Here is a 27,321-nt window from a genome sequence, read left to right on the forward strand (position 1 = left end):
ATTCAGAGTGCAGAGTGCAGATTCAGAGTGCAGATTCAGAGTGCAGATTCAGAGTGCAGAGTGCAGATTCAGAGTGCAGAGTGCAGATTCAGAGTGCAGATTCAGAGTTCAGATTCAGAGTGCAGATTCAGAGTGCAGATTCAGAGTGCAGATTCAGAGTGCAGATAGTGCAGATTCAGAGTGCAGAGTGCAGATTCAGAGTGCAGATAGTGCAGAGTGCAGAGTGCAGATTCAGAGTGCAGAGTGCAGATTCAGAGTGCAGAGTGCAGATTCAGAGTGCAGAGTGCAGATTCAGAGTGCAGATTCAGAGTGCAGATTCAGAGTGCAGGTGCAGAGTGCAGGTGCAGAGTGCAGATTCAGAGTGCAGATTCAGAGTGCAGAGTGCAGATTCAGAGTGCAGAGTGCAGATTCAGAGTGCAGAGTGCAGATTCAGAGTGCAGAGTGCAGATTCAGAGTGCAGATTCAGAGTGCAGAGTGCAGATTCAGAGTGCAGATTTAGAGTGCAGATTCAGAGTGCAGATTCAGAGTGCAGATTCAGAGTGCAGAGTGCAGATTCAGAGTGCAGATTCAGAGTGCAGATTCAGAGTGCAGATTCAGAGTGCAGATTCAGAGTGCAGATTCAGAGTGCAGATTCAGAGTGCAGATTCAGAGTACAGAGTGCAGATTGTGAGTGCACAGTGCAGATTGTGAGTGCAAAGTGCAGATTGTGAGTACAGAGTGCAGATTGTGAGTACAGAGTGCAGATTCAGAGTGCAGAGTGCAGATTCAGAGTGCAGGGTGCAGAGTGCAGATTCAGAGTGCAGATTCAGAGTGCAGAGTGCAGATTCAGAGTGCAGAGTGCAGATTCAGAGTGCAGAGTGCAGATTCAGAGTGCAGATTCAGAGTGCAGAGTGCAGATTCAGAGTGCAGATTCAGAGTGCAGATTGTGAGTGCAGAGTGCAGATTCAGAGTGCAGAGTGCAGATTCAGAGTGCAGAGTGCAGATTCAGAGTGCAGAGTGCAGATTCAGAGTGCAGATTCAGAGTGCAGAGTGCAGATTCAGAGTGCAGAGTGCAGATTCAGAGTGCAGAGTGCAGATTCAGAGTGCAGAGTGCAGATTCAGAGTGCAGAGTGCAGATTCGGAGTGCAGATTCAGAGTGCAGATTCAGAGTGCAGATTCAGAGTGCAGAGTGCAGATTGTGAGTGCAAAGTGCAGATTGTGAGTGCAGAGTGCAGAGTGCAGATTGTGAGTGCAGATTGTGAGTGCAGAGTGCAGATTGTGAGTGCAGAGTGCAGATTGTGAGTGCAGATTGTGAGCGCAGAGTGCAGATTGTGAGTGCAGATTGTGAGCGCAGAGTGCAGATTGTGAGTGCAGATTGTGAGCGCAGAGTGCAGATTCAGAGTGCAGATTCAGAGTGCAGATTCAGAGTGCAGATTCAGAGTGCAGATTCAGAGTGCAGAGTGCAGGTGCAGAGTGCAGATTCAGAGTGCAGAGTGCAGGTGCAGAGTGCAGATTCAGAGTGCAGAGTGCAGATTCAGAGTGCAGATTCAGAGTGCAGATTCAGAGTGCAGATTCAGAGTGCAGATTCAGAGTGCAGGGTGCAGAGTGCAGATTCAGAGTGCAGATTCAGAGTGCAGGGTGCAGAGTGCAGATTCAGAGTGCAGATTGTGAGTGCAAAGTGCAGATTGTGAGTACAGAGTGCAGATTCAGAGTGCAGAGTGCAGATTCAGAGTGCAGAGTGCAGATTCAGAGTGCAGATTCAGAGTGCGGATTCAGAGTGCAGATTCAGAGTGCAGATTAAGAGTGCAGAGTGCAGATTCAGAGTGCAGATTCAGAGTGCAGAGTGCAGATTGTACGTGCAGAGTGCAGATTGTGAGTGCAGAGTGCAGATTGTGAGTGTAGAGTGCAGAGTGCAGATTCAGAGTGCAGATTCAGAGTGCAGATTCAGAGTGCAGATTCAGAGTGCAGATTCAGAGTGCAGAGTGCAGATTCAGAGTGCAGAGTGCAGAGTGCAGATTCAGAGTGCAGATTCAGAGTGCAGATTCAGAGTGCAGAGTGCAGATTCAGAGTGCAGATTCAGAGTGCAGATTCAGAGTGCAGATTCAGAGTTCAGAGTGCAGATTCAGAGTGCAGATTCAGAGTGCAGATTCAGAGTGCAGATTCAGAGTGCAGATTCAGAGTGCAGATTCAGAGTGCAGAGTGCAGAGTGCAGATTCAGAGTGCAGATTCAGAGTGCAGATTCAGAGTGCAGATTCAGAGTGCAGAGTGCAGATTCAGAGTGCAGAGTGCAGATTCAGAGTGCAGAGTGCAGATTGTGAGTGCAGAGTGCAGATTGTGAGTGCAGAGTGCAGATTCAGAGTGCAGATTCAGAGTGCAGATTCAGAGTGCAGATTCAGAGTGCAGATTCAGAGTGCAGATTCAGAGTGCAGAGTGCAGATTCAGAGTGCAGATTCAGAGTGCAGATTCAGAGTGCAGATTCAGAGTGCAGATTCAGAGTGCAGAGTGCAGATTCAGAGTGCAGAGTGCAGATTCAGAGTGCAGAGTGCAGATTGTGAGTGCAGAGTGCAGATTCAGAGTGCAGATTGTGAGTGCAAAGTGCAGATTGTGAGTGCAAAGTGCAGATTGTGAGTACAGAGTGCAGATTCAGAGTGCAGAGTGCAGATTCAGAGTGCAGGGTGCAGAGTGCAGATTCAGAGTGCAGATTCAGAGTGCGGATTCAGAGTGCAGATTCAGAGTGCAGATTAAGAGTGCAGAGTGCAGATTCAGAGTGCAGATTCAGAGTGCAGAGTGCAGAGTGCAGAGTGCAGATTGTGAGTGCAGAGTGCAGATTGTGAGTGTAGAGTGCAGAGTGCAGATTCAGAGTGCAGATTCAGAGTGCAGATTCAGAGTGCAGATTCAGAGTGCAGATTCAGAGTGCAGAGTGCAGATTCAGAGTGCAGAGTGCAGAGTGCAGATTCAGAGTGCAGATTCAGAGTGCAGATTCAGAGTTCAGAGTGCAGATTCAGAGTGCAGATTCAGAGTGCAGATTCAGAGTGCAGATTCAGAGTGCAGATTCAGAGTGCAGATTCAGAGTGCAGAGTGCAGATTCAGAGTGCAGAGTGCAGATTCAGAGTGCAGATTCAGAGTGCAGATTCAGAGTGCAGAGTGCAGATTCAGAGTGCAGATTCAGAGTGCAGATTGTGAGTGCAGAGTGCAGATTGTGAGTGCAGAGTGCAGAGTGCAGATTCAGAGTGCAGATTCAGAGTGCAGATTCAGAGTGCAGATTCAGAGTGCAGATTCAGAGTGCAGAGTGCAGATTCAGAGTGCAGATTCAGAGTGCAGAGTGCAGATTCAGAGTGCAGAGTGCAGATTCAGAGTGCAGAGTGCAGATTCAGAGTGCAGAGTGCAGATTCAGAGTGCTGATTCAGAGTTCAGAGTGCAGATTCAGAGTGCAGATTCAGAGTGCAGATTCAGAGTGCAAAGTGCAGATTCAGAGTGCAGATTCAGAGTGCAAAGTGCAGATTGTGAGTGCAAAGTGCAGATTGTGAGTACAGAGTGCAGATTGTGAGTGCAGAGTGCAGAGTGCAGATTCAGAGTGCAGATTCAGAGTGCAGATTCAGAGTGCAGATTCAGAGTGCAGATTCAGAGTGCAGAGTGCAGAGTGCAGATTGTGAGTGCAGAGTGCAGATTCAGAGTGCAGATTCAGAGTGCAGATTCAGAGTGCAGATTCAGAGTGCAGATTCAGAGTGCAGATTCAGAGTGCAGATTCAGAGTGCAGATTCAGAGTGCAGATTCAGAGTGCAGAGTGCAGAGTGCAGATTCAGAGTGCAGAGTGCAGAGTGCAGATTCAGAGTGCAGATTCAGAGTGCAGATTCAGAGTGCAGATTCAGAGTGCAGATTCAGAGTGCAGAGTGCAGATTCAGAGTGCAAAGTGCAGATTCAGAGTGCAGATTCAGAGTGCAAAGTGCAGATTGTGAGTGCAAAGTGCAGATTGTGAGTACAGAGTGCAGATTCAGAGTGCAGAGTGCAGAGTGCAGATTGTGAGTGCAGAGTGCAGATTGTGAGTGCAGAGTGCAGAGTGCAGAGTGCAGATTCAGAGTGCAGATTCAGAGTGCAGATTCAGAGTGCAGATTCAGAGTGCAGATTCAGAGTGCAGATTCAGAGTGCAGAGTGCAGATTCAGAGTGCAGAGTGCAGATTCAGAGTGCTGATTCAGAGTTCAGAGTGCAGATTCAGAGTGCAGATTCAGAGTTCAGAGTGCAGATTCAGAGTGCAGATTCAGAGTGCAGATTCAGAGTGCAGATTCAGAGTGCAGATTCAGAGTGCAGAGTGCAGATTCAGAGTGCAGATTCAGAGTGCAGAGTGCAGATTCAGAGTGCAGATTCAGAGTGCAGATTCAGAGTGCAGATTCAGAGTGCAGATTCAGAGTGCAGATTCAGAGTGCAGATTCAGAGTGCAGAGTGCAGATTCAGAGTGCAGATTCAGAGTGCAGATTCAGAGTGCAGAGTGCAGATTCAGAGTGCAGAGTGCAGATTCAGAGTGCAGATTCAGAGTGCAGAGTGCAGATTCAGAGTGCAGAGTGCAGATTCAGAGTGCAGAGTGCAGATTCAGAGTGCAGAGTGCAGATTCAGAGTGCAGGGTGCAGAGTGCAGATTCAGAGTGCAGATTCAGAGTGCAGATTCAGAGTGCAGATTCAGAGTGCAGATTCAGAGTGCAGAGTGCAGAGTGCAGATTCAGAGTGCAGAGTGCAGATTCAGAGTGCAGATTCAGAGTGCAAAGTGCAGATTCAGAGTGCAAAGTGCAGATTGTGAGTGCAAAGTGCAGATTGTGAGTACAGAGTGCAGATTCAGAGTGCAGATTCAGAGTGCAGATTCAGAGTGCAGATTCAGAGTGCAGATTCAGAGTGCAGAGTGCAGATTCAGAGTGCAGAGTGCAGATTCAGAGTGCAGATTCAGAGTGCAGATTCAGAGTGCAGAGTGCAGATTCAGAGTGCAGAGTGCAGATTCAGAGTGCAGATTCAGAGTTCAGATTCAGAGTGCAGATTCAGAGTGCAGATTCAGAGTGCAGATAGTGCAGATTCAGAGTGCAGAGTGCAGATTCAGAGTGCAGATAGTGCAGAGTGCAGATTCAGAGTGCAGAGTGCAGATTCAGAGTGCAGAGTGCAGATTCAGAGTGCAGATTCAGAGTGCAGATTCAGAGTGCAGATTCAGAGTGCAGATTCAGAGTGCAGATTCAGAGTGCAGATTCAGAGTGCAGGTGCAGAGTGCAGGTGCAGAGTGCAGATTCAGAGTGCAGATTCAGAGTGCAGAGTGCAGATTCAGAGTGCAGAGTGCAGATTCAGAGTGCAGAGTGCAGATTCAGAGTGCAGAGTGCAGATTCAGAGTGCAGAGTGCAGATTCAGAGTGCAGATTCAGAGTGCAGAGTGCAGATTCAGAGTGCAGATTTAGAGTGCAGATTCAGAGTGCAGATTCAGAGTGCAGATTCAGAGTGCAGATTCAGAGTGCAGATTCAGAGTGCAGAGTGCAGATTCAGAGTGCAGATTCAGAGTGCAGATTCAGAGTGCAGATTCAGAGTGCAGATTCAGAGTGCAGATTCAGAGTGCAGATTCAGAGTGCAGATTCAGAGTACAGAGTGCAGATTGTGAGTGCAAAGTGCAGATTGTGAGTGCAAAGTGCAGATTGTGAGTACAGAGTGCAGATTGTGAGTACAGAGTGCAGATTCAGAGTGCAGAGTGCAGATTCAGAGTGCAGGGTGCAGAGTGCAGATTCAGAGTGCAGATTCAGAGTGCAGAGTGCAGATTCAGAGTGCAGAGTGCAGATTCAGAGTGCAGAGTGCAGATTCAGAGTGCAGATTCAGAGTGCAGAGTGCAGATTCAGAGTGCAGATTCAGAGTGCAGATTGTGAGTGCAGAGTGCAGATTCAGAGTGCAGAGTGCAGATTCAGAGTGCAGAGTGCAGATTCAGAGTGCAGATTCAGAGTGCAGAGTGCAGATTCAGAGTGCAGATTCAGAGTGCAGAGTGCAGATTCAGAGTGCAGAGTGCAGATTCAGAGTGCAGAGTGCAGATTCAGAGTGCAGAGTGCAGATTCAGAGTGCAGAGTGCAGATTCGGAGTGCAGATTCAGAGTGCAGATTCAGAGTGCAGATTCAGAGTGCAGAGTGCAGATTGTGAGTGCAAAGTGCAGATTGTGAGTGCAAAGTGCAGATTGTGAGTGCAGAGTGCAGAGTGCAGATTGTGAGTGCAGATTGTGAGTGCAGAGTGCAGATTGTGAGTGCAGAGTGCAGATTGTGAGTGCAGATTGTGAGCGCAGAGTGCAGATTGTGAGTGCAGATTGTGAGCGCAGAGTGCAGATTGTGAGTGCAGATTGTGAGCGCAGAGTGCAGATTCAGAGTGCAGATTCAGAGTGCAGATTCAGAGTGCAGATTCAGAGTGCAGATTCAGAGTGCAGATTGTGAGTGCAGAGTGCAGATTCAGAGTGCAGAGTGCAGGTGCAGAGTGCAGATTCAGAGTGCAGAGTGCAGATTCAGAGTGCAGATTCAGAGTGCAGATTCAGAGTGCAGATTCAGAGTGCAGATTCAGAGTGCAGGGTGCAGAGTGCAGATTCAGAGTGCAGAGTGCAGATTGTGAGTGCAAAGTGCAGATTGTGAGTACAGAGTGCAGATTCAGAGTGCAGAGTGCAGATTCAGAGTGCAGAGTGCAGATTGTGAGTGCAGAGTGCAGATTGTGAGTGCAGAGTGCAGATTCAGAGTGCAGGGTGCAGAGTGCAGATTCAGAGTGCAGAGTGCAGATTCAGAGTGCAGGGTGCAGAGTGCAGATTCAGAGTGCAGATTCAGAGTGCAGAGTGCAGAGTGCAGAGTGCAGATTCAGAGTGCAGATTCAGAGTGCAGATTCAGAGTGCAGAGTGCAGATTCAGAGTGCAGATTCAGAGTGCAGAGTGCAGAGTGCAGAGTGCAGAGTGCAGATTGTGAGTGCAGATTGTGAGTGCAGATTCAGAGTGCAGATTCAGAGTGCAGATTCAGAGTGCAGATTCAGAGTGCAGATTCAGAGTGCAGATTCAGAGTGCAGAGTGCAGATTCAAAGTGCAGATTCAGAGTGCAGATTCAGAGTGCAGAGTGCAGATTCAAAGTGCAGATGCAGAGTGCAGTTAAAATGTTGCTAGGCTAGGGCTTTAAAGACACCCCAAACGTGGAAAAGACTGCTGTTTTTCTTTGGTTTTGTCCAATCTTGTCCATACGGTCACGCCTAGTATTTTTTTGCAACTATCTTTTCTCCTAAAACATTAAAATGCAGGATTGCTGAGGGGCCTCCCCTGTCAGTCCTCGTGGTTGTTTTTTGTGAAGCCCCTGCAAGAAATGGCCATAAAACAATTGGCTGTTTCAGTTGTCTAGAAACACCACAGATTCTACTTGACCTGGGCGTGCTCCATGACTTGCAAGTGGAAGTTCACAGACAACTACATAAAAAAAAGCATTTGCAATGCAATAGGTCTCGCATTTGCGAGAGTTTAACCTATTGGCATTGTAAATGACAATGCCTTTTATTTATGTTTTAAAAACCAACACATAAATAAAAGACATTGCCATTTACAATGCCAATAGCTCAAACTCTAACAACTGCGAGACCTATTGCATTGTAAATGCTTGTTTACATCTGTTATTCATTTCATTGATAAAGAGACACAGTCTTCATGAACATTTTCATCCAAGTGAAAGATTTTTTCTATATAACCCCTATAGATCCACCACATACACATACTAGCCTCTTGCATTCACATACATACTCACTCATGCCATACAAATTATCATACTCACAAAAGAACACATACACATAATCGTCATACAAAGGACAAAGATGTTTTAGTCTTCGTGACCGTGTTGTGGGCTGGGTGTTTACACAGACAGGTCAACACATGTTTCAGTGGTATTTGCCAAATTGTGACCACCTTCTTCAGGACCGCCAATGTTACAAATTTTAGGCAAGTGGTTGGGGTATATCATCTAGGAAAAAAAGGGTTTTGTTATTAAACCACTGCGAGATGAGTCCATATGATGAAGTTAGCGTCTGTATTATTGGGCCTCTCTCCCAGGAGGAAAGCGCAAGTCTTTATTTTGCACTGATATCAATGATATTACACTGCAACTATCTCCCTCCAAACTAGTATGATTCGCAAAGGATTTGATAGGTTCCTCAACAACAAATGGTATGGTTTATCACCAGGAACTGTTTATATACCTTCGACTATGTAGTACGATGTTAGTTCATGTTTAATTTGATGGGTTCATGGTATATGTTGAAGAGATATGCGGAACTGTCTGAATCTCCAAACCGCCTCTGCGGTGCAGCGTGTAAATGGGCAAAGCCAGCTCTCATCCCCGTGCGAACGCGCGCACTCCTCTGTTCTTACGGTTCCTGCAAGACCGTTTGGGTTGCGTCTGCCCTCGGTCTCCTCTGTTGTCCCCTGGGCCCAGAGGGTTTTGTTTCCTCATTTCCCTCCGGCCGTTGGATATGGGGGGGATTCTGCTCTCTCGCTGTTGGTGGTCCGACGTGCATTGTTGCTGTGTTTATGTTGGACTGTGTCTTTTTGCTGCTGTGGCATCTTGTTTGTCACTTTGGTGGTGTTGCCCTCTTTTCCTTCGGTTCTATAGGCTGGGGCTGTTTCTTCCCTCTCGCCCTATACTGTCCGTCAGGCGGTCTTGGTGTATTTGGACCGAACTGGTTCTTTCTGTTGTTTTGCCAGTTTGTTTGTTGCTTTTGGCACCCTGCGGTCTGGTTGCGAGTTTTCTTAGTCTACTTTTGGTCCTTGCATTAGGCAGGTTTTCTTGCTGGCCTATGGGTCTCAGCGGTCTTGAGTTGTCAGCCCTGGATTGGGATCAGCCCACCGGAGTCTCTCTGTGTAATGAGATTATTTCACGGGGGTTTCTGTCGGGTTGATTGTCTGGCGGCGACCTGGTCCTCTCTGCACATATTCATGGATCATTACCAGGTGGTTTTGGATGGTCCTTCTGCGGAGGGGGGGGGAGGGGAGGGTGGCAGTTCTCTGGGCTGGTTCTTCCAGCATGTGGTTTGCTTGTCTTTTGTTTGGATTTGTCTTGGTTCTTTGCCATCTCCTTCTTCTCAGTGGTTTCTTGTGAGTTCCCATGAAGCGGCTTAGCTTGAGTATGTGCTCACTACATAACTCTGGTGGCGAGGAAGACTTACGAGGAGGTGGTGCCCCGGTTATTTACCTGTAATCTTCATTACTCCACGTATAGCCTTCCTCGCCACATGAGTTCCCATCCCTCCCTCCCTGTTTGGCTATCAGCTTCATGTGGTTTTTGGGGCTTGGTAGTTCTACAGGAAGTGGGATGGGTCAGCCCTCCCCTTATACTGGCTCAAGGGTGACAGGGGTCGGCCATGTTGAGGAGGGATGGGATGCTAATTTGCTATGGAGGTTTCTGGTGTGGAGCTAAAGCTCACTGCGTAACTCATGTGGAGAGGAAGACTATACTCGGAGTAATGAAGATTACTGATAAGTAACCAGGGAATTAACAAATCATTTGTGTGGTTCATCTTTCAGAATGACCCATAAATTGTGATCTCTGTCAGGCAGTATAATGTAGGAGATTTAATTATAGGAAGGGAGCTCCCCTGAGTCTTACACTTTGAGTAAAAAAGGAGCATTTTACCTGGGGATATTACCAAAGGAAAAGAGCGCAATGTGTTTCCTCTGCCTCCTAACACTTTCAGATATTAAGATATACCATGTTGAGGCTTTCAATGTTAAAGAGTTTAGTGTTGGGATATTTGACATTGAGAGCCTCACTCACGAACATTTGATATTGAGACTTAGTTTGCCATCAAGATCTCTCTCAGCTTGTAGCTGGAAAAAGAATTAGGCAAAACATTCCTCCACATAATCTCCCATCATCAAGGCTTGACAGATCTCAGTAAGAGGACCCAGATACAACACCTGTACATCTCAAAAAGAATGGAAACTTGTTTTTGTCATAGGTTCAACAACAGCAGCCTTGTGTGGGTCTTCTTCAGCCATGATGGAATGAAACCATTGGCATTACCTCCTTTTCAAGATTAAAAACCTTTCAGCCTCAAAATAGACTTTAAGGGAGGTCCCTTTCTAGAAGCAGATTTCCTACTTGTTATAGGCCAAGGTAACAGATGTAATAAGAAATTTAATGAGACTATAGACTCTGATAGGGGGTGTTCTCCCCTCAAGCTCCTTGATCCATCCAGTCGAAGAATTTCTCTAGTCGACAGTACGCTGATTTCTCATATTGTCGTCAACAGAATAGCGGAGTGCTGGCCAAGGTGTGAAATAAAAAAAAAGATGCTTCTGAACTTGAGGATAAAAGAGCTATAATAAATAAAACATAAGCATTAAAGGCCTCTAATTTTTAAATGCATTATACATTACTTTTAGTTGTGCATTTCAAGAAAGATAGTACATGGTAGAAGAGCGGGGAAGGCATTGTAATTTGTATGTTCTTGGCAAACAAGAAGCAGCCTTATACCTAGAAGGAAGTTTGTGATAGAGTGAACAAGGTTGCCAAACAGAACAAAAAAATGCCACATTTCATATGGTAAGTCACGTGAAGTATGCAAACATGAAAAGAAAGGAGTTAAAATATGAATTTACTGACATGTTGCTATTCACTGGGGCAGGCGGCCACACCGAAAGCTGAGCTGGCTTCGTGGCACTGTCTATTGCCAAGAACAATTATATACATACAGTGACCTGATGTCGCTGAGATCCCGCCTAAAAGACATCTGGGAGCCACTACTAGCTTACCTCAGACAAAGAGACATCCCTCTCCCCGCCCACCTGCGACAGAGAGGGACTCGCCTAACGCAGACCCTCCAACCAGATCGGACAGTGTGCCAGACGACCTGGATGGCCCCACCTCCGACCCCTGATTATCTGAAACCTCGGGGTGTGAGTGCAACCTGCGTACTATGTATTCTTTCTCCATTAGCCGCCTGCTGGAGGGAGCACCGCTGCATGATTTTTTCAAATGATGGGCTTATTTTCATGTGGTCCTGGTTCAAACGTGATATGATGGAGTGATGATGTCATAATGTCTTTCAAAATCTACTGACTTTACAAATGACCTTCTACCCTTCACCCCTTCCTTTGTTAGTTAGTGGCCATCACCTCACCGTTGCTTCATTTAAGAAATGGCAATAAAAACTGTTAAAAAAATATATGGATTTACTGAGCAACACTTTGGATTTTGCAGCAATCCCACGAGTCAATATTTGAGTTATGCCATAGAAAAAGAGAGAATTGGCTTTTAAAGGTGGAGTAACACTTTAGAGAATGTTCATAAGGATTTAGCTTGTACCCCAGAATCAATCTACTTTATATTAATTTCTCTATTTTATTTGAAATGTCTGTAAGAGGTTTGTTTATCTGAGTTCAGGGACTCCATGCAAATGCCTGTGCTTTCTTTTTACAGATCCTGAAAGAGATGAAGCCCCTTGTTTGGATATTTGTGCTTCAGAATTTGCCGGAAGTTGCCTATCTTGTGTATCTTCTATACACTGTGAGTGCATTAGTTGCTTGCCTGTATCTGGGAAAACCACAATAAGACTTTTTCTTCCAGCAGGTACCTGACACCATAGCGTGGAGGATTAGGCATGGGCCTTGAGTCACTAGCACTCATGGACCCTGTGGGTGGCACAGCTATACTTGTACTCTGGCTTGTGCATTAGAAAAATACTAGAACATTGGGGATTAGTTGGAGCTCTGTCTGACAATCCCATGTATTACCGGGGACATAAATCAGTAAAACTATAATCTGTACACTGCGGTTAATTGTGAAATGGATATATGGGAAACACAGACATTTTCCGATGTGCCTTTGAGCTCTGGTACTTTATGGGGCTAATTCTAAAACAGAGTGCTTTTTTAACATTACATGTACACAGTCTGCCCATGAGCATATCTGTTTTCACCTTCATTACTAGAGGCAGGAATGTAGGGGGTTCATTGCTGCTAAAAGAGATGGTGTATTTATATAATGGATGTATTATGTCTTGACCAAAGTAATCTTTAGAACATTAAGAGGTAAAAGATAGCCATTTTAAATCAAATCTACATCTATGTGGGGTGCCATAACCGAATTCTCACATTTTTAAAGTGAGAGAGGTCGGACACATGAAAAGGCAGGTTTAATTAAATAGCTGAACAATTCCTTGGCCACCGTGCTACCACTTGTATGTTAACATAACCACAAATTTAGGTTTGATTCAGACTGAACAGATTTTTGTTTTTCCCCCTTAGGTGATCAGCAGCTGGGGTCATGATAAAACCCACATACTGGAAGCAGCTGCCGTTACTGGCTCTTGCATCTCGGTCACCATTAAGTCTGTGCTTTTCTGGTCCTTATATCATGTCTACCGAAGCTTTGGCCAGGGCTTGCGAGAGAGGAGTGAGTACTTTGTTTTTTCTATTAATTTTGTAACACATCAACATGTCATCTTGTGGCATTTTCCTTGGTCTGCGATCTCAACTGATAAGAACAGTAGGTATGTCCCCACTGCCAGGAGAACTCAGAGGTCATAAGTATTGGCTATTTCATATGTGTCTGTGCTTTGATTTATTCCCCTTTCGCATGCAGGGAGTCCTCAGCACATGGATTAGCTACATTAAATACATTATATTTAATACTGTAGAACATCCACCTAATTTCAAGCACTTTGGCCATGAGCATCCTCCAGCAATTTTCTACATCTCTGGAAGACTTCTGTTAATAATGTTTCAAAACCATCTTAAAATAGGTTCAGGAGGAGACAATTTCATATAAATTAATTTTCTTGTGGCCTTTCCTCTGGCAAAGTTCCTGCCCACATACTGCAAGCAAAGACCCTGTTTGTCAAGAGAACGCGATCATGAAACAAGGATCACACACTAGGAAAGGCTGTGAAGAGGAAAACTGAAGTCCGGGCAAGCAGATTAAAGGCATAGAGCAGGAGCAATAAAAGGTGGCAGGCACATTTCAGTTTTTGGCTTGCAGGTTAAAATAGGGTCACGGAGGCTTCTGATGACCTAGCAACATAGTGGCCTGCTAACCTCACTATAACGACCCCCGTAGTTCCTAGCACCCTACGTACCATTAACATGATTCCCTTCTTCTCCAATAACACCTACAGTTTTACACCTAGCTATTTCAGCTTTTTCACATAGGTTCACATAGGTTAACAGCCTATCTTCTTCCTGGGTTGAGTTATTTATATTCTTGCTCCTTCAGCTTGAGAGCGGGACTCTGTTAAAATGGTTGGTAAAGGAGTTGGACAACGGTCCCTAATGAAATCATGATCATTTGGCCTATCTAATCGAGAAAAGTCAGAAGTGTTGTATCAAGAGCTACATAAAAACAAGTCATTATTTTTTTTTTTCAAATCCTTATTTCGATCAAGTGATCATAAAAGATATACAATATAACACATCATTTAAAATTCCAAAATATCAATATATCATTTAGTATTAAATACATGAGTTAAAAAATGTTTAAAACAAGAGAGAGAGTGGACCAAGGGAAAATAATTTTCAAGGGTCTCCTGCCATCTTTATGTAACGAGATCGGACATGCCACATTGCAGTTAAAAATTTAGCTAGTGCAAACACAGTTGGCGGAGATAAGTCTGTCTTTAGAACTCTAAATGCAGGTGTGAATGTTCTAAATCCCAGGTTTTTAAGGAGGGGGACGAGACAAAATTTCCTGCTTTTTTGGTAGGCTCGACAGATAAAAATAACATGTATTTCGTTCTCCTTAGTGTGGGCACATGCGGGGCACATCTCTGTTGGAGACCGACCAGACCATGCTTTGGTAAAAGACATTAGAGGAAGGGTCCCATACCTCCATTGCAGGAATAATTTTCTTGTTGAAGCAGGGGTCATACCGTCCAAAGCACTTTCAAGATTGTATGAGTCTTTAATTGTAATAAAACGATGTGTCAGAGATCCCTCTCGTGTACTGTCCAAGGCTCGGAGAAGCATTTTATCATAGAATGCTCTAGAGAGCGCTTTCCTTGGGATCCTGGTACTTGTGCTTTCTGGGTGTGACCACAGTTCTGGTATTCCAAGGGTCTCACAAGTTCTCTTAATATAATTTAGCCAAGGGATCTTGGTGGCATTAGGTAAGGATAGGAATTCCTTTAACTCAGTTCTATAGGAGGTGAGATCTTGGCTACTCCAAAGGCGACGCCAGAATGTTAAAGTTTGAGCCCTAGTTCCTCCGTAATGGGCCTCAAACCCAGGTCCAGTCTCAGGGGCAGGAGTGGGGTACTTGGTGGGAGAGCGGTCAGCTGCCTTAAAAATTTGTTTTCTGTGGTCAGCAGGTTGGAGGAAGAGGTATGACCCACATCTCTCCCCCATAGGTTACTCCCCCCGCGCCTGGGCTTTATATATTTGGATAGCGGGACTCAGAGGGCGGTATGTTGACTTAGTCGCAATTCTCATAATACCACCCGCCTTCTGGGCCAGCTTCATGTTCGCTTTGGTCTGGTGAGCCCCCCACGTGAGGTTTTGGTTTAAGGTTATCCCCAGATACTCTATTGTGTGGACCCTTTCCAAGCGTACTGCACCAAGCAAGGGATTTGGGCGCTTGGAGGACTTGGGATTTAAGATCATGAATTTCGTTTTCTGCGGGTTAATTTCAAGACCCCTTTCTGTGCAGAACTCCAGGAAGCCATCAAGCACCCTCTGTATGCCCATCGGGGATTTAGACAGCAGCAGGGTGTCATCTGCAAACATGATTGCAGGCACCCTGCTGCCAGTCTGTTATACCCAAAAGCTGTCCAGTTTACCTCCAAAGGACATAGTTCAGTAGAAAATATCTGTAATTGAGGTATTTGTTATTAGACATTAAACTAGCATTTGAAATGCAATAGGTCTCACATTTGCGAAAGTTAAAGCTATTGGCATTGTTAATGACAATGCCTTTTGTATCTGTTTTGAAAACCAACACATAAATAAATGGCTTTGCCATTTACAATAGCTCAAACTCTTGCAAATGTGAGATCTATTGCTTTGCAAATGCTTGTGATAACAGGCCATCTGAGGAAACGAGATCCAACATTATGACCAAACCTGCCAGCCCTTCAAAAGTGAATTAGCGCTGTACCGCCTCTTTTTTCTCTGGTGTCGCAAATGTGAGCATGAAGAAACACTGGCAGCTGATGGCTGGTATGCAAAGCTACACACATGGAGTGTAAGGACATAGGTTCCCTGTACCTCAATGACTGGGACAGGGCAACACAAGAGTAACCTAAGGGCAACTTCCAGGCTTCGATAGCTGTGTATTGGAGCCTCCCACCAGCCTACCTGTGAGAGGTGCTTTTAGGTAACATGATCCACAGCTTTGTAGAATGTTGCTTTTAATCATAGAATGTAAAGCTTGAACAGCCCTACATATGAGTGCTGGCACTGCATCCTAAAACCACATAAAAGTACTCCAACACCCTCCGGGGCGTAGTTCACACTCTAGAAAACCTCAAAACATAAATAGGAATGCATATATAAATCCAGATGGTGCTTCCTGATGATCCCATCCAGCACTTACATGAGCATTCTTTCGCCCTGAAATATCTACGACAGTTTACAAACGTACTGATAAGTTTGTCTCCCGCTATATCGAAGGGCCATTAGATGCCCTCCTGCTGTTACAGGGATTTACCTGCCTTATGGGGGACTTGCTGATAGTCAGGAGCATAGTGAGGGACATTCTTGAGAAGTGAGATAGTAGGGGAGCACTGTAATGCCTGAATGAAGGACAAGAAACATCCTGGCACACAGATGAAAAGTGCCTACCGCTATTTGTGTCTGCATAGCATTCAAGTACATGGCTCTGTTGTGTGCATTGCCAATATAAATGCTATGCATTAAAAATGTTGGTGTTTTGCGGCCTCTGATTACATGTACGCAACAATATGTGTTATCCAGCACAATTACTGTAAATTGCCTGATGCATCAACTGAAAACATACATAAAATCGCAACTAAAATACAAAAACCTACTCTTGCTTCGAGAGGGGGGATTTGGGTGCGGGGGAAGGTGCAGCCCCAGCTGTCAAGAAATCGAGACTATATGCCTGTTTACTACCTTGCCCCCTGAGGCTGCTGTGAAGTAACCCCACACAACATACTTATGTCATCATATGTTGTCCGATTTACTATACCGGCTGGTCTATACTCCCAGTTTCAGGTTTATATGTATGGGTATACTATTTCTTACGTTAAATTTTGCACCTGGCAGAAAGTTATGGTGCAAATCCCAAAAATAAAGCTCCCACCGGAATATCACATCATAAGACATCCACTGTCAATCAAGAATGCTGACAAACATTGGGCAACTGGTGACATTGCTTACTACATCCAAATATGAGAAATATAGCAGCAGAATATGTGACCATCGATGGTATTAGAAATCAGCTATATTCCGCATATAAAGCTACAGGTTAACCTGGCAGTACATGATAAGCAAGCATAGGGCACCAAACGTCCGCGAGACAAAGGGACAATATATGTAGCAGCCACAAAAACAGTTTAAGATCCCGGAACGAAAGAGACAAGCTTGTTCGGTTACCTGAAGGCCCATGCACCCTAGCTCTCCAAGGTATCTTAAAAACAAGACTACAACTCCCAGCATGCACTGCTCTGTGCAATGCACGCACATGGAGCCGGAGACAAGGGGAGGAACCAGCCCCACCTCTGTGGAGGATGCAGACCCCCGGAGAGTCCTACTCACTGCACTCGCAGCAGCCCCGGCGCTCAAGTCTCACGTCCAGTGGCCACTCTACCGGTAGAGCCGGGCCAAGAGCACTGCAGGAAGTGACGCACACACGGCCCGGTTGGCTCTCGGCGCCGGATGCGCCGCTCCTGCAGAGCCGGACTCAGCGGACTCTCCCCGTTCCACCTGGTCACTGGGGCAGAGCTCTTCTGCTGCCCCCGGCCGCCCACCTGCACAGCGAAACGGACAGGCTTTGTCACCCAATGGTGCTGATGGATTACAACAGGTGAGAGCGAGTCTGAGAGTGTGGCCTGAAACGCCGATGGGAAAGCAAAAGCACGGGGTGGGGGGGAGGGGTGTGTGTGTGTTTGTTTTTGTGTGGGTGTGTGAAACGCCGGAGGGAAAGCGAAAGCACGGGGGGAGGGGAATGTGTGTTTGTTTTTGTGTGGGTGTGTGCGCGCGCACACTTACTGCATGCAGCTGGCTTGCGTGGACGGAAGGGGGACAGGAGATGTGCACCTGCTCAAATCTCCAAAAGCTCTGCGCGTGCCCATCTCCTGTCCCCCTTCCGAGCCAAGTCCACACCATAGAGCTCGCTGGCGACAGCGCTTCGCGCTGCGTACGGCTTGGTCGACCTAAAAAGGATTCTCTGTGTTGAAACTTATAATAGGCAATTGTGATGGGTATTTCAAATGTTGCAGGTCATTGGCCGATGGATATTTTTAATTTCTGTATTCTTTAGCTGGACGCAAAATATAATATCATTAAGAGCTATTTTAGAAACATAACTGTAACTTAGCAATAATAACTTATGTCAGGATTTTTTAAACCTTTTGTTCAGCTCAAGGTCTTTTAAAGAATACCACCACAAGAAAACTGCAGGTTGCGCAGAATTGCGCAGCCAGGCTACTGCACAACTTCTCAATCAGCGAAGCCGGCGCTGAAATCATTACACTGGCTACCAATAAAGGAACGCATAATTTTTAAATCGTTATGCATAGCGCACAAAACCCTATGGGGGATTGGCCTTAAAATCAATGTCGTCCTTATGGCCTTTCACCGTCCCTCAAGATGCCTGCGTTCAGCTAATCTGTTCCTGGCAACAGTACCTAAAAACAAAAAAGAGCACGATCTGGAGGCCGTATGTTTCCCTACAATGCGACAAGACTATGGAATAAGCTCCCGACCTATCTCTGTTCATTGACCCATCCTCTTTCATTTCGGAAGCAACTTAAAGCATGGCTTTTTCAGAACTTGCCTTGAGACTGTTCTCTGTCACTTGCTGTTGCTAGCACTGGAATACCTAAGGGTAGCCATGCTCATTACCAAATGTGAATTAAGAATAATAATAATAATTTAATACTTGAAGGTTTTCAAAATTAACAGAAATAACAACCCCAAGAGCCATAAAAATAAGATCAAAGACACCGGCAAAATACATAACAGTATACCCAACAACGAACAGTATATCCAACATCAACCACCAAATAATATTATTCATAAAGAATATCACATATATTCTCCTTGCAGTATGGCATCAACTGAAAGAGGGCCAAGGGGAGTTGCAGGTCTACCATGTACTTTATTTTACATGGGGGATCTTAGTGTCAGTGGCATTCACAGAGTCCACCATTCAATGGGACATAAGATATGGGTCTAGATTAGATGGGCATCAGTTGCCAGTAGGCATCTAGTCGCTCACTGCAGTATGTTACCTCTCTCAAACAGTCCTTGAGTTTGTGGGTAGAGCCACAACTTCATTGTATCCCTGCTCTGCCTTTTTCCAACATTAGTGCAGAGGTAGAATATTTCCTGACAACAGAATGAAAGTCCTTAACAGTGAAAAAGAGCCTTAGGAGGAATATTAGGGGGCCATAGTAAGCCAATCATTCCAGTCGTTGCTTCCCTCACCTCTTCCCTGAAGCTAGCGATTGTTTGACACAGCCATACCAGATAAAGGAACCTAGCATTCGGGTCTCTGCATCCAGCTCAATTTTAATTGTCTCTGAGACCCAGTCATTGCATTGTTTCTAGAGGTTAATATATTCTATGTAAACATTTAAATGTATCACTCGTAGCCGATAATTATGGGAGGGGGCCCCAGTTTGGGAACACCAAATTTCCATGGTCAGCTAATGGCCAGTCGAGAACTGCGAGCCACTTCTCTTAGGCAGTATGGGTGCATTTGGGGGCCTCCTGTTGCATCAATGTATGTAAAAAGGATTCTAGATTTCTTAGAGACTGGGAATCCATTAGCATTGCCAAGTTCCTAAAGATGTAGGGAAGAGAAGGAAAGGCACGCTTAGATGCTCCACCTGTTTCACAAAGCCTAACCATGTCTAATGGAGTGTGTGATTGCACACCACCTTAACAGCTGTTATTAAGACAAATGTATCGATCGGGTACAAGTCCCCAAGGTTGTGCAATAAAACATGTTTACGTTCTTTACCAGGTAAAAGCAAGTAGCTTTAGATTAACTCATTAGTGGTAAACTAGGATTATGGCAAGTGCTATTCCAAGAATACTAGTATATGAATTCTGGGGGTTGAAAGCCTCCCGTGGTCAATGGAATTGTTAATGTCTCCCATTGAATACGAGGCAGTTTGCTGGCCCAGATTAACTTTATCATATAGGATTCCAGCTAGATAAAGATAGCTTTGGTAAGAGGGACAGGACTATTTTTAAACAAGGTATAATAATCTCAGGAGAGCAACCATCTTGTCAATAGCCAGCCTGCCTGCAAGCCACAAAGGCAGAGCTGGATTCAGCTGCCTATCTAGATATAGCCGCCCGTTATTTTCTCAAAACTTTGAGTTGATGACCCTACAAATCTGAATCCTTGGGTCTTGCGCAGATGAGCTCACCATTTGAATGGGTACTTGAGGGGGTATTCAAACAAGGAGTCAGTGAGTGGAAAAACAAATTTCTCTGTTCTGTTGATAGAGTTTTCCTGATAGGCAGTCAAACTTTATTAATTCAGAAATAAGTTGTGAGATGTTAGTGGCATGCTCTCTGACAAAGAATGTAACACTGTTAGTGTAAAGCGACACAATAAAGTAACTGGCAGAGAAGCTGAGGCCGTGTTATGAGTGATAGTCTCAGCCTGGCAGCAGTAGGCTCTATTACAATTGCATACATAATGTGGAAGAGCAGGCACTCCTGCCTAGTTCTCCTAGATATTTGTATGTGATCAGAAAGCAGCCCATGTTGCTGAAAGCAGCCAGGTCATACAGTAGCCTGATCCGCCTTGTACAGTTTACTCCAATTCACTCCAATATTCAGAACAGGTATTGCCATTCCATGCAATCAAAAGCTTTAGTGGCATCTAGGAGTGCACCTCCTGCATTAATCTCAGTCTAGTTGGTGGATCAGGGTAAAAATAGTGCAGAGATTGGCTGAAGTGGAACATCCAGGTGTAAATACTGTTGATCTGACCTGATCAAACTATTTGAAAGCAGACTACCCAGCATTTTATTATCACTTATGATCACTGACAGCCTATGATAGGAGCCATCGCTCAGGTGGTTTATCAGGTTTAAGGACTGTAATGATCAGGGCTTCAGGAAGAGAACAAGGTAACCTCTTCATACATGGCCGGCAGATGGGGAGCTAGTATGTAGGTATATTCTTTGTAGGACTGGACTGTCAGCCTGTCTGCTCCCGGGTCCCATCCGCTTTGCCTGCTCCAGATGACCTGTGCTATTTTGTCAGTGGAGAAAGGCACATCTAGATCCGTCAATGAGTATCGTTGAGTCAAGCTAGTTCAATAGTGTCACGGAAGAAGTTAAAATCAGCACTGGGGGAAGTAATTTTAGATAGATATAACTCAGATTAGAAGTCAGCACATTACCGCAGAATAGTGACTGCGTCATGTATGACCTCATCATCAGCTCGAATAATCCCGATAATGTCTTTATTTGCCCAAGTGTGCCAGTATATCCTGCTTTGACTTCTTCATCCAAGTTGTTGAATTCATTAGTGGTAGCCTCTCTAAACTCCTCCAGTCTGCCCTGTAAATCTGCAAATACCTGCGTATGCCAAGAGGTGTGCCTACTCCACTGAGAACATAACTGGGAAGGCAGTGCCTGGGAATATGCTTTTAAACAAGTCCTTCCCATAATCAGCCATAGCGTTCATAGCTGTGGATTCTGAGACTCCCAGGATATGCTGGTATATTCTGCCCAAAGGGGGCTTCTTGGTATTTATTTTTCATCTGGATTACCGTCTTTGTTCTCTCCATCTGAGAGATTTCATCATCTTTGTGCCAGCACTGTCCTCTGTTTTAGAGACTCAAAGGCTTAAGGTGATCTATGTGGTAATCATGTTTACCAAGGTTCTCTTTCATTCTGTCTAGACTATCCGTAAGCGTATCAATTTTAGAGTCTGTCATCTCCAGACTGTTTCCTTTTGAGGAATAGTGTGCAAACATTGTTTCGCCTGTACATATTGGCTAGACGAAGAATGAGCGTCCTTGGATGTAATGTCCAGTTCTGCAGGCCTAGGGGACCTTTTGGTTGCTTAGGCATTTGTTTGCCAATGCTCCTTCATTCTGTCTTGCATATCAGTTTTACGGTCTGTCATCACTAGACTATGTTTCTTAGCAAAGAATAGAATGCAAATCTTCAGTTCAGCCTGTGCGTCTGGCTAGAGGAAGTATGAGCGTCCCCAGATGTTACCTCCTGTCTTGCAGGCCTAGCAAAAGTTTGGTTTTGAAAGTTCAGTTTTGGTTGCTTAGGCTTTCGTTTGCCCATGTTAATAAGGATTTAAGTGTTCCGGAGACAAGGGCAAGAGCGAAGTGGTTATTTGGAATATCAGCAATGCAAATGTATTCTTCTCGCCAGGTCTGTGCCAATCCCAGAGTGGGAGTCAGGTGTATAGGTTGATGATTCGGCTGCATCTCGCTGGATTCAAGTCTCACTTTATTGTGTCGGTGCAAGGATTTGGCAGATGGAAGAAAATACCAGTAGGGAATCAGTGACAGAGTTAATATGTGACAAAGTGAGTCCTGCCACTTCCCACCCGCCGACCACTCACTATAGCTGGGAATAACAGTGAGGGCGCGAGCAACCCAGCTTCATCACCAGCAGACAACCTACTCCTTCACATCCAATTAATGATACCCCCATCCTGAGCTGTAATTAGTCCCTTTATCAACTTGCTGTCAGTCTGGTGGGGGCACCAACCCACCCAACCTGGGAGAGCAGCACAACCAAGCTACGACTCACCACTGCCAAGCCACAGTCCAGCATGTCATTCTGTTTTCTGCCAGCCACTCCCCTCCGTCCATGCTCGCCACTAGCTAACAGAGGCTGGCACTCTTGGAGATCCTCTGATCTGGGTGCAAACCCAGCCAATTCACTGCATCTGCTGATCATACCTTACTTTATTGGGAGCCAACTCTACTTCCTTGCCCAGAAATCCAGAGCATTCAGTAGCAGAGCCCAGGCCCACCAGGCAGTCTCAGGCTCATGTTGGAGTACAGGATTCTGAACTTTGAAGAATGGGTGAAGAACCTGGTCTACCAAACCCACCCAAAAAGCAGCCTCAGTCACCCTGGTGCTGTCTCCTAGCTTGCTTCCCATCTGCATTGCTCCATCCACCTGGGCAGTTTGGTTGTCATAGCAATGCGCCTACGTCCCAGCACTGGCCTGCCACAGAGAACGTCCTTTCAGCTTTGATTTTTGCAGGTCATGGGCTCCTCACAAGATGGCTTTTACATCAGCACATAACCGATTCTCATTACAAGCGCTGGGGCACACTGTTTGCAAGGAGGAGTTACGGATTCCAGTTCCATTGACAGATAAGTTCTTAAGCACAGCTTGAGTGAGGGGGCAACTCTAAGACTTTGCTGCTTCCTTTACACTAGAGGCCTGTAAGTGTTGCATCTCACCTAGCTGATGTTACAGACACCTATGCTTAAGAAGTGGAGAGCGATGCTTATTGGATCTTGGTACAGTTAGAGGACCACCATGAAATGAGGACACAATTTGTGTTGGGATAGGACTTAAGAATTGTCAGTTTTCAGAGGTATTGCTCAGTTTTGACAAATACTGAACCAGGCAAGAAAGCAACATATTCTTCAACTACTCAGTCGATAATTTAATGCCCTATGGAACGTTACACACTGCAAGGCACCTCTGCTCCAAATGGCATTCATAGACACTTTCTGCAAACATTTTCTTTTGGTTATGTGCTTGAGGGGTGCCCCCTCTTTCTGTTCAAGCTGTTCTTAAGAGCCTATTTGTCAGTACTGGAGACAGAATGTCATTCTGACATCTAAGTAAAAATGATTTGAGTAGTTAGAGTGCACTTGAGTCACCAAAAAAGTCAGACATGTGCAACTGTAGCTTTGCAACATCATGTGTATGTGTAGATATCCAACCTTTTGCACAAAAAGATTTTCAATCATGCCTGGAAACCTGCATCAATTGCAGGTTTTCTGACGTACTTCTAGAAAACAATGAGAGTGCCATTTTCTTTTGCAAAAATACACAAGTGTTCATTTTAAGACTAGAAAATTGGTAGTGCAATTGCACTTGCTCTTGCTAGCATGTGTGACTGTAGATATACATGCTCTGCATGCTCCTGCTGTCCAGTTTTTGGCTTGCACAATGCAAGTAGTTTTTGTTTAAAGAAGTCTCTTCAAGTCACAAGGTCTCCTGTGACTCCTCTCCTATTAGGCATGCACAGGGGCACCATCTCTGTTGTTTTATTTTCCTCCGATTAAGACACATACTGATGAGGCCCCCAGACTAGACTCTTTCAACGTTTGTACTTTAGGTTTCTGCTGTAAGAACTTTCATCCCCTTCGCCAAGAGAAGTTTTTTAATCTGCAAACTCCAACAAGAATTTCAAAACACCACCGGAACATTGAATACTGGTTCCCTCACAGACAAGGTACCAATGCTCCATGAGGAGCTCTGTCTCCACGATTTCCATCAGCAGCAGAGAATGAGAGCTGCAAAGGATGATGGAATGTATGTCCTTGAAAAAATGGACCCAAGGTGACTCGAAATATTCCTGGGCCTATGTTCATGCTGTCTGCAATCTGTGCCCTTACCCCGATCACAGGGACACTGAGTGTGACTTTTGCTTGATGTTCCGCTATAAGAAGATGCTTAAGGAGTGTAAATGGAGATTGATGCCCAGAGCACCTCACGATGCAGTGGCAATCTGTCAACATCCCACTCAACATCTTTGGTGAGGCCTATCCCCTTGGTGAAAAGGAGCAGGAAGTAGCTGTGTCTCAGGGCCTACCTGCACACCAGCCCAGCCCAGAGCAACAGACATACTCCTCCACCAGATAAAGAGAGCAAAAGAGTTTGTGACAAACAAAAGGGTTGCTATGAAAGCCTCTACGCAATAGAGGATTCCAATTTAGGCTGACCTCCTATCCATATATAACGAGGCCCAATGGGAGGAGATGAATAATCTGCTACAGCATCTACCAGAACAACTCAGGAAAGAGAAAACAGTATTATCAGGGAAGGTAATTTCAAGTGCCGGTATATGGTGCCTTTTGAAGCTGTGGATACGGCAGCCAGAGAGGTTAACACTTCAGTCATTTTACGTAGGCACTCTTGGCTTTGTTTCTCTAGTTTTAGGTCAGATGTGCAGCAGCACCGTGTGAGCCTACCTTTTTATGGGGAAATACTTTTTGGACCGCAAGTGCCCTAATATTGGAAAAAAATAAGGAAACCACTGAAATAGCCAAAAGCAAGAAGGTTCTACAAACATCTTCTCCTAGCAGCTCCCTTCGGAGGAAACACTACAGAGGCGAACCAAAGGCCACCTCCCTCTAACAGCCCTGATCCCACCAATACCACCAGTAATGTTACCACCAGAAGGCAAGGAGGGGATACTCATGCGGCTCATATTGAGGCAACTCCAATAGAGGTAAAGGCATAGATACTCCCAGTAAGGGAGCTTGCCACACATTTCCACCAATCACACTACACCCTGTCAGCGAGAGGCTACATTGATGCGTTCCACACTGGGAAGAAATGACCTCAGACCTCTGGGTTCTAATCATAGTAGAACAAGAGTACTACCTAGAACTGCAAGTGCAGAGCACCTCCTACTCGAAGAAGTGCACCTTCCACCTCAAAGGGGTCACAGAGCAGGGCAAAGGTGTGTACCACATGTAATTTCTAGTCTGCAAGAATGCTCCCTAAGACGAATTCTAGACTGCAGGCCCCTGAACAGATGCGTCCAATCAGAGCATTTCTGTTAACATATAATATATGTTATCCCACTGTTACAGCAAGTTGACTTATTGACTGCTACCCATCCATCCAGTTCACAAATGCCACCTTCAATTTCTGGTAAGTGGACAGCACTACCAGTTAAAGGTACTACCTTTTGGAGTCACCATGGCACCAAGGGTGTTCACAAAATACCTACCAGTTGAAGCCGCCCACCCCAGAAAGGGAGGCACTCGTGTTTCCACACCTAGATGATTGTCTGGTCAAGAGTGCTTGGAGACACCAACGTGTAGCACACATTGGAGATGCTATTTCTCAATTCCACATGCTAGGATTAACAACTCATGTCACCAAGTCCCACCTCCAGCCTCTACAACAGGGGTCTTCAAATTGGGGGGAGGTGGGCCTCCCTAGCTGGGGCCTTAAGGGATCCCGAGGGGGCCGCCACGCTCTGGCTAAAAGAATTGTTATGCTGATTACAGTGCCTTTGTTTTCAGCGGAAAACAATGAGCTGCACGAAGCCACTCTGCAATCGGCCATCACTAACATCTTTTGTCATGTATATCCTAGCTGGGAGTATGTGTCAAAAGGGAAGGGACTCCATATTCTTCAAAACCCCCACCCTTATTTCAAATAATCACACTGTGAATACTTTCACACATTAGTAAGGCCTGCCAGACCAGAATAGTGTGATTGCATTTTTAAAACCGTAACAGAACTTAACTGCAATATTTAAATATGTCTAGACTTATTTAAACATTGCCAATTTAATGGAATAATTGGGAAGACGTCCGAGGGGGGCAGAAGATTGTTTTTGTTCTTTTCCACTGGGGAAGGTGCATGGCATTAAAAGGTTTGAATAGCACTGCTCTACAAGTTCCTCCCTTCCTAGGGTCAACTACAAACAGTCACTGGCAAGGCATACCCCAACCCACAAAGACTGTTAGCTTTTCAGCAGCTACTGCCTATTTTACCACTAAATTGCCTACAAGATCTTGTGTTGATCATGGCCAGTATTCATTACTCTATGCAGTGGTGGGACAGCAACAACTTGGTGTAAGGCAGGCCCTTTGCATACCCAGGAATTGATCATTAGCACAGAAGCCTCCCTTTTGCCAAGGGGCATTCTCCACACCATGACAGTTTTAGGGTCTCTGGTCACTCCAACAACTGAAGTTTCACAACAACTAACTTTAGCTTCTGACCATCCACCTAGCCCTCAAAGCCTTTTTCAGAACACTCAGGGAAAAGGTGGTACTCATCAAAACAGACAACATGGCCACCATGTACTATCTGCAAAAACAGGGGGGCACGCACTTGCGCTAAAGATTTAGCATTGTGCAACTGTTATGTTATGTTATCCATATTTATAGAGCGCACAGATGCCCCAGCAAAGGGGCGTCCTGGCGCTTATAGAACAGAAAACCGGACAGAGCAATACCAAAGAAAACAAACACAACAACTCTCCATCAGATACACTCCTCGCAGAGTACCTCCTGGAAGTGGGAACTCCACCCACAAAACCTACTGCACTACTTTCAATAATGGCGGTTTCTGCAAATAGATCTATTGGCCACTCATGAAAACGCAAAATGCCTTAATCTCCAGATTTTCACATCGACAATACATGGGCAATACCTTATAGATGACCTGGTCAGGAATATTTGCCTATATTTTTCCTGCCCTCCCACTTATTCAATATGTGGTGAGAAAGCTGCACGAAAAATCCCTCGCCCTGACCTTGGTAGCACCCACATGGCCCAGACAACCATTATTCTCAGCCTTACTTAAGATGCGCTACCCATACAAAAGGCCCCCCTGCAGGCTGGACTTTCTCACCCAGGAGCAGGGCAAAACCAGACATACGGACCATAAACAACTTAATCTACCAATTTGGCACATGAGGTCTTAGAATTTGGTTATCTATGTCTTCCGCAAGAATGTATGGCTATTCTAAGGGAAGCTCGTAGACCTACTTCTAGGGCTTGTTACGCAGCAAAGTAGAAGAGATTTGTCTACTATTGTAGCTCCAATAATATAGACCCTCTTAAACTGCATTACAAAATATTGTTTGTTATTTACTCCACCTACAGAAGTCCGAGTGAGCATATATTTTCATCTGCGTACACCTTGCAGCTGTTGCCACATAAATGCAAAATGGAGTGCATTCTACTCTTCATAGTTTTCATCTTCAAATTCTTTATCGAAGGCTTTAAAGGAGTAATTTGGCCTAGGGTGACACATGCCGTTGTCTGGAACCTCAAGATCGCCAACTGCTAAGGAGCTCCCCATGCTAGGGATCGCCATCGGTGAAAATCCTGAGGGGAAATAAAGCCACCCCCAGTGAGAAAGCAAAGAGAAAAGAACCACTATAATCTGCTGCCGTGCATTGTATCCCCCCACTGCCTGCCCGAGACCTGACCCTGCTCAGCGGTGT

At 45.3% G+C, this 27,321-nt stretch overlaps 1 protein-coding gene across 1 annotated transcript in view; it reads left to right on the forward strand.

Annotated features, from left to right (window-relative positions):
- LOC147710777 (uncharacterized) overlaps positions 1 to 27,321 on the forward strand; it is a 209,306-nt gene that overhangs the window by 177,282 nt on the left and 4,703 nt on the right. The window contains exons 7-8 of the mRNA XM_086921523.1: positions 11,408 to 11,494; positions 12,235 to 12,382. Of these exons, the coding sequence (XP_086777649.1) occupies positions 11,408 to 11,494; positions 12,235 to 12,382 (235 nt within the window). The remainder of the gene's footprint in view (positions 1 to 11,407; positions 11,495 to 12,234; positions 12,383 to 27,321) is intronic.

Source organism: Lissotriton vulgaris, chromosome 5, assembly GCF_964263255.1.
Source record: "Lissotriton vulgaris chromosome 5, aLisVul1.2, whole genome shotgun sequence".
Taxonomy (NCBI): domain Eukaryota; kingdom Metazoa; phylum Chordata; class Amphibia; order Caudata; family Salamandridae; genus Lissotriton; species Lissotriton vulgaris.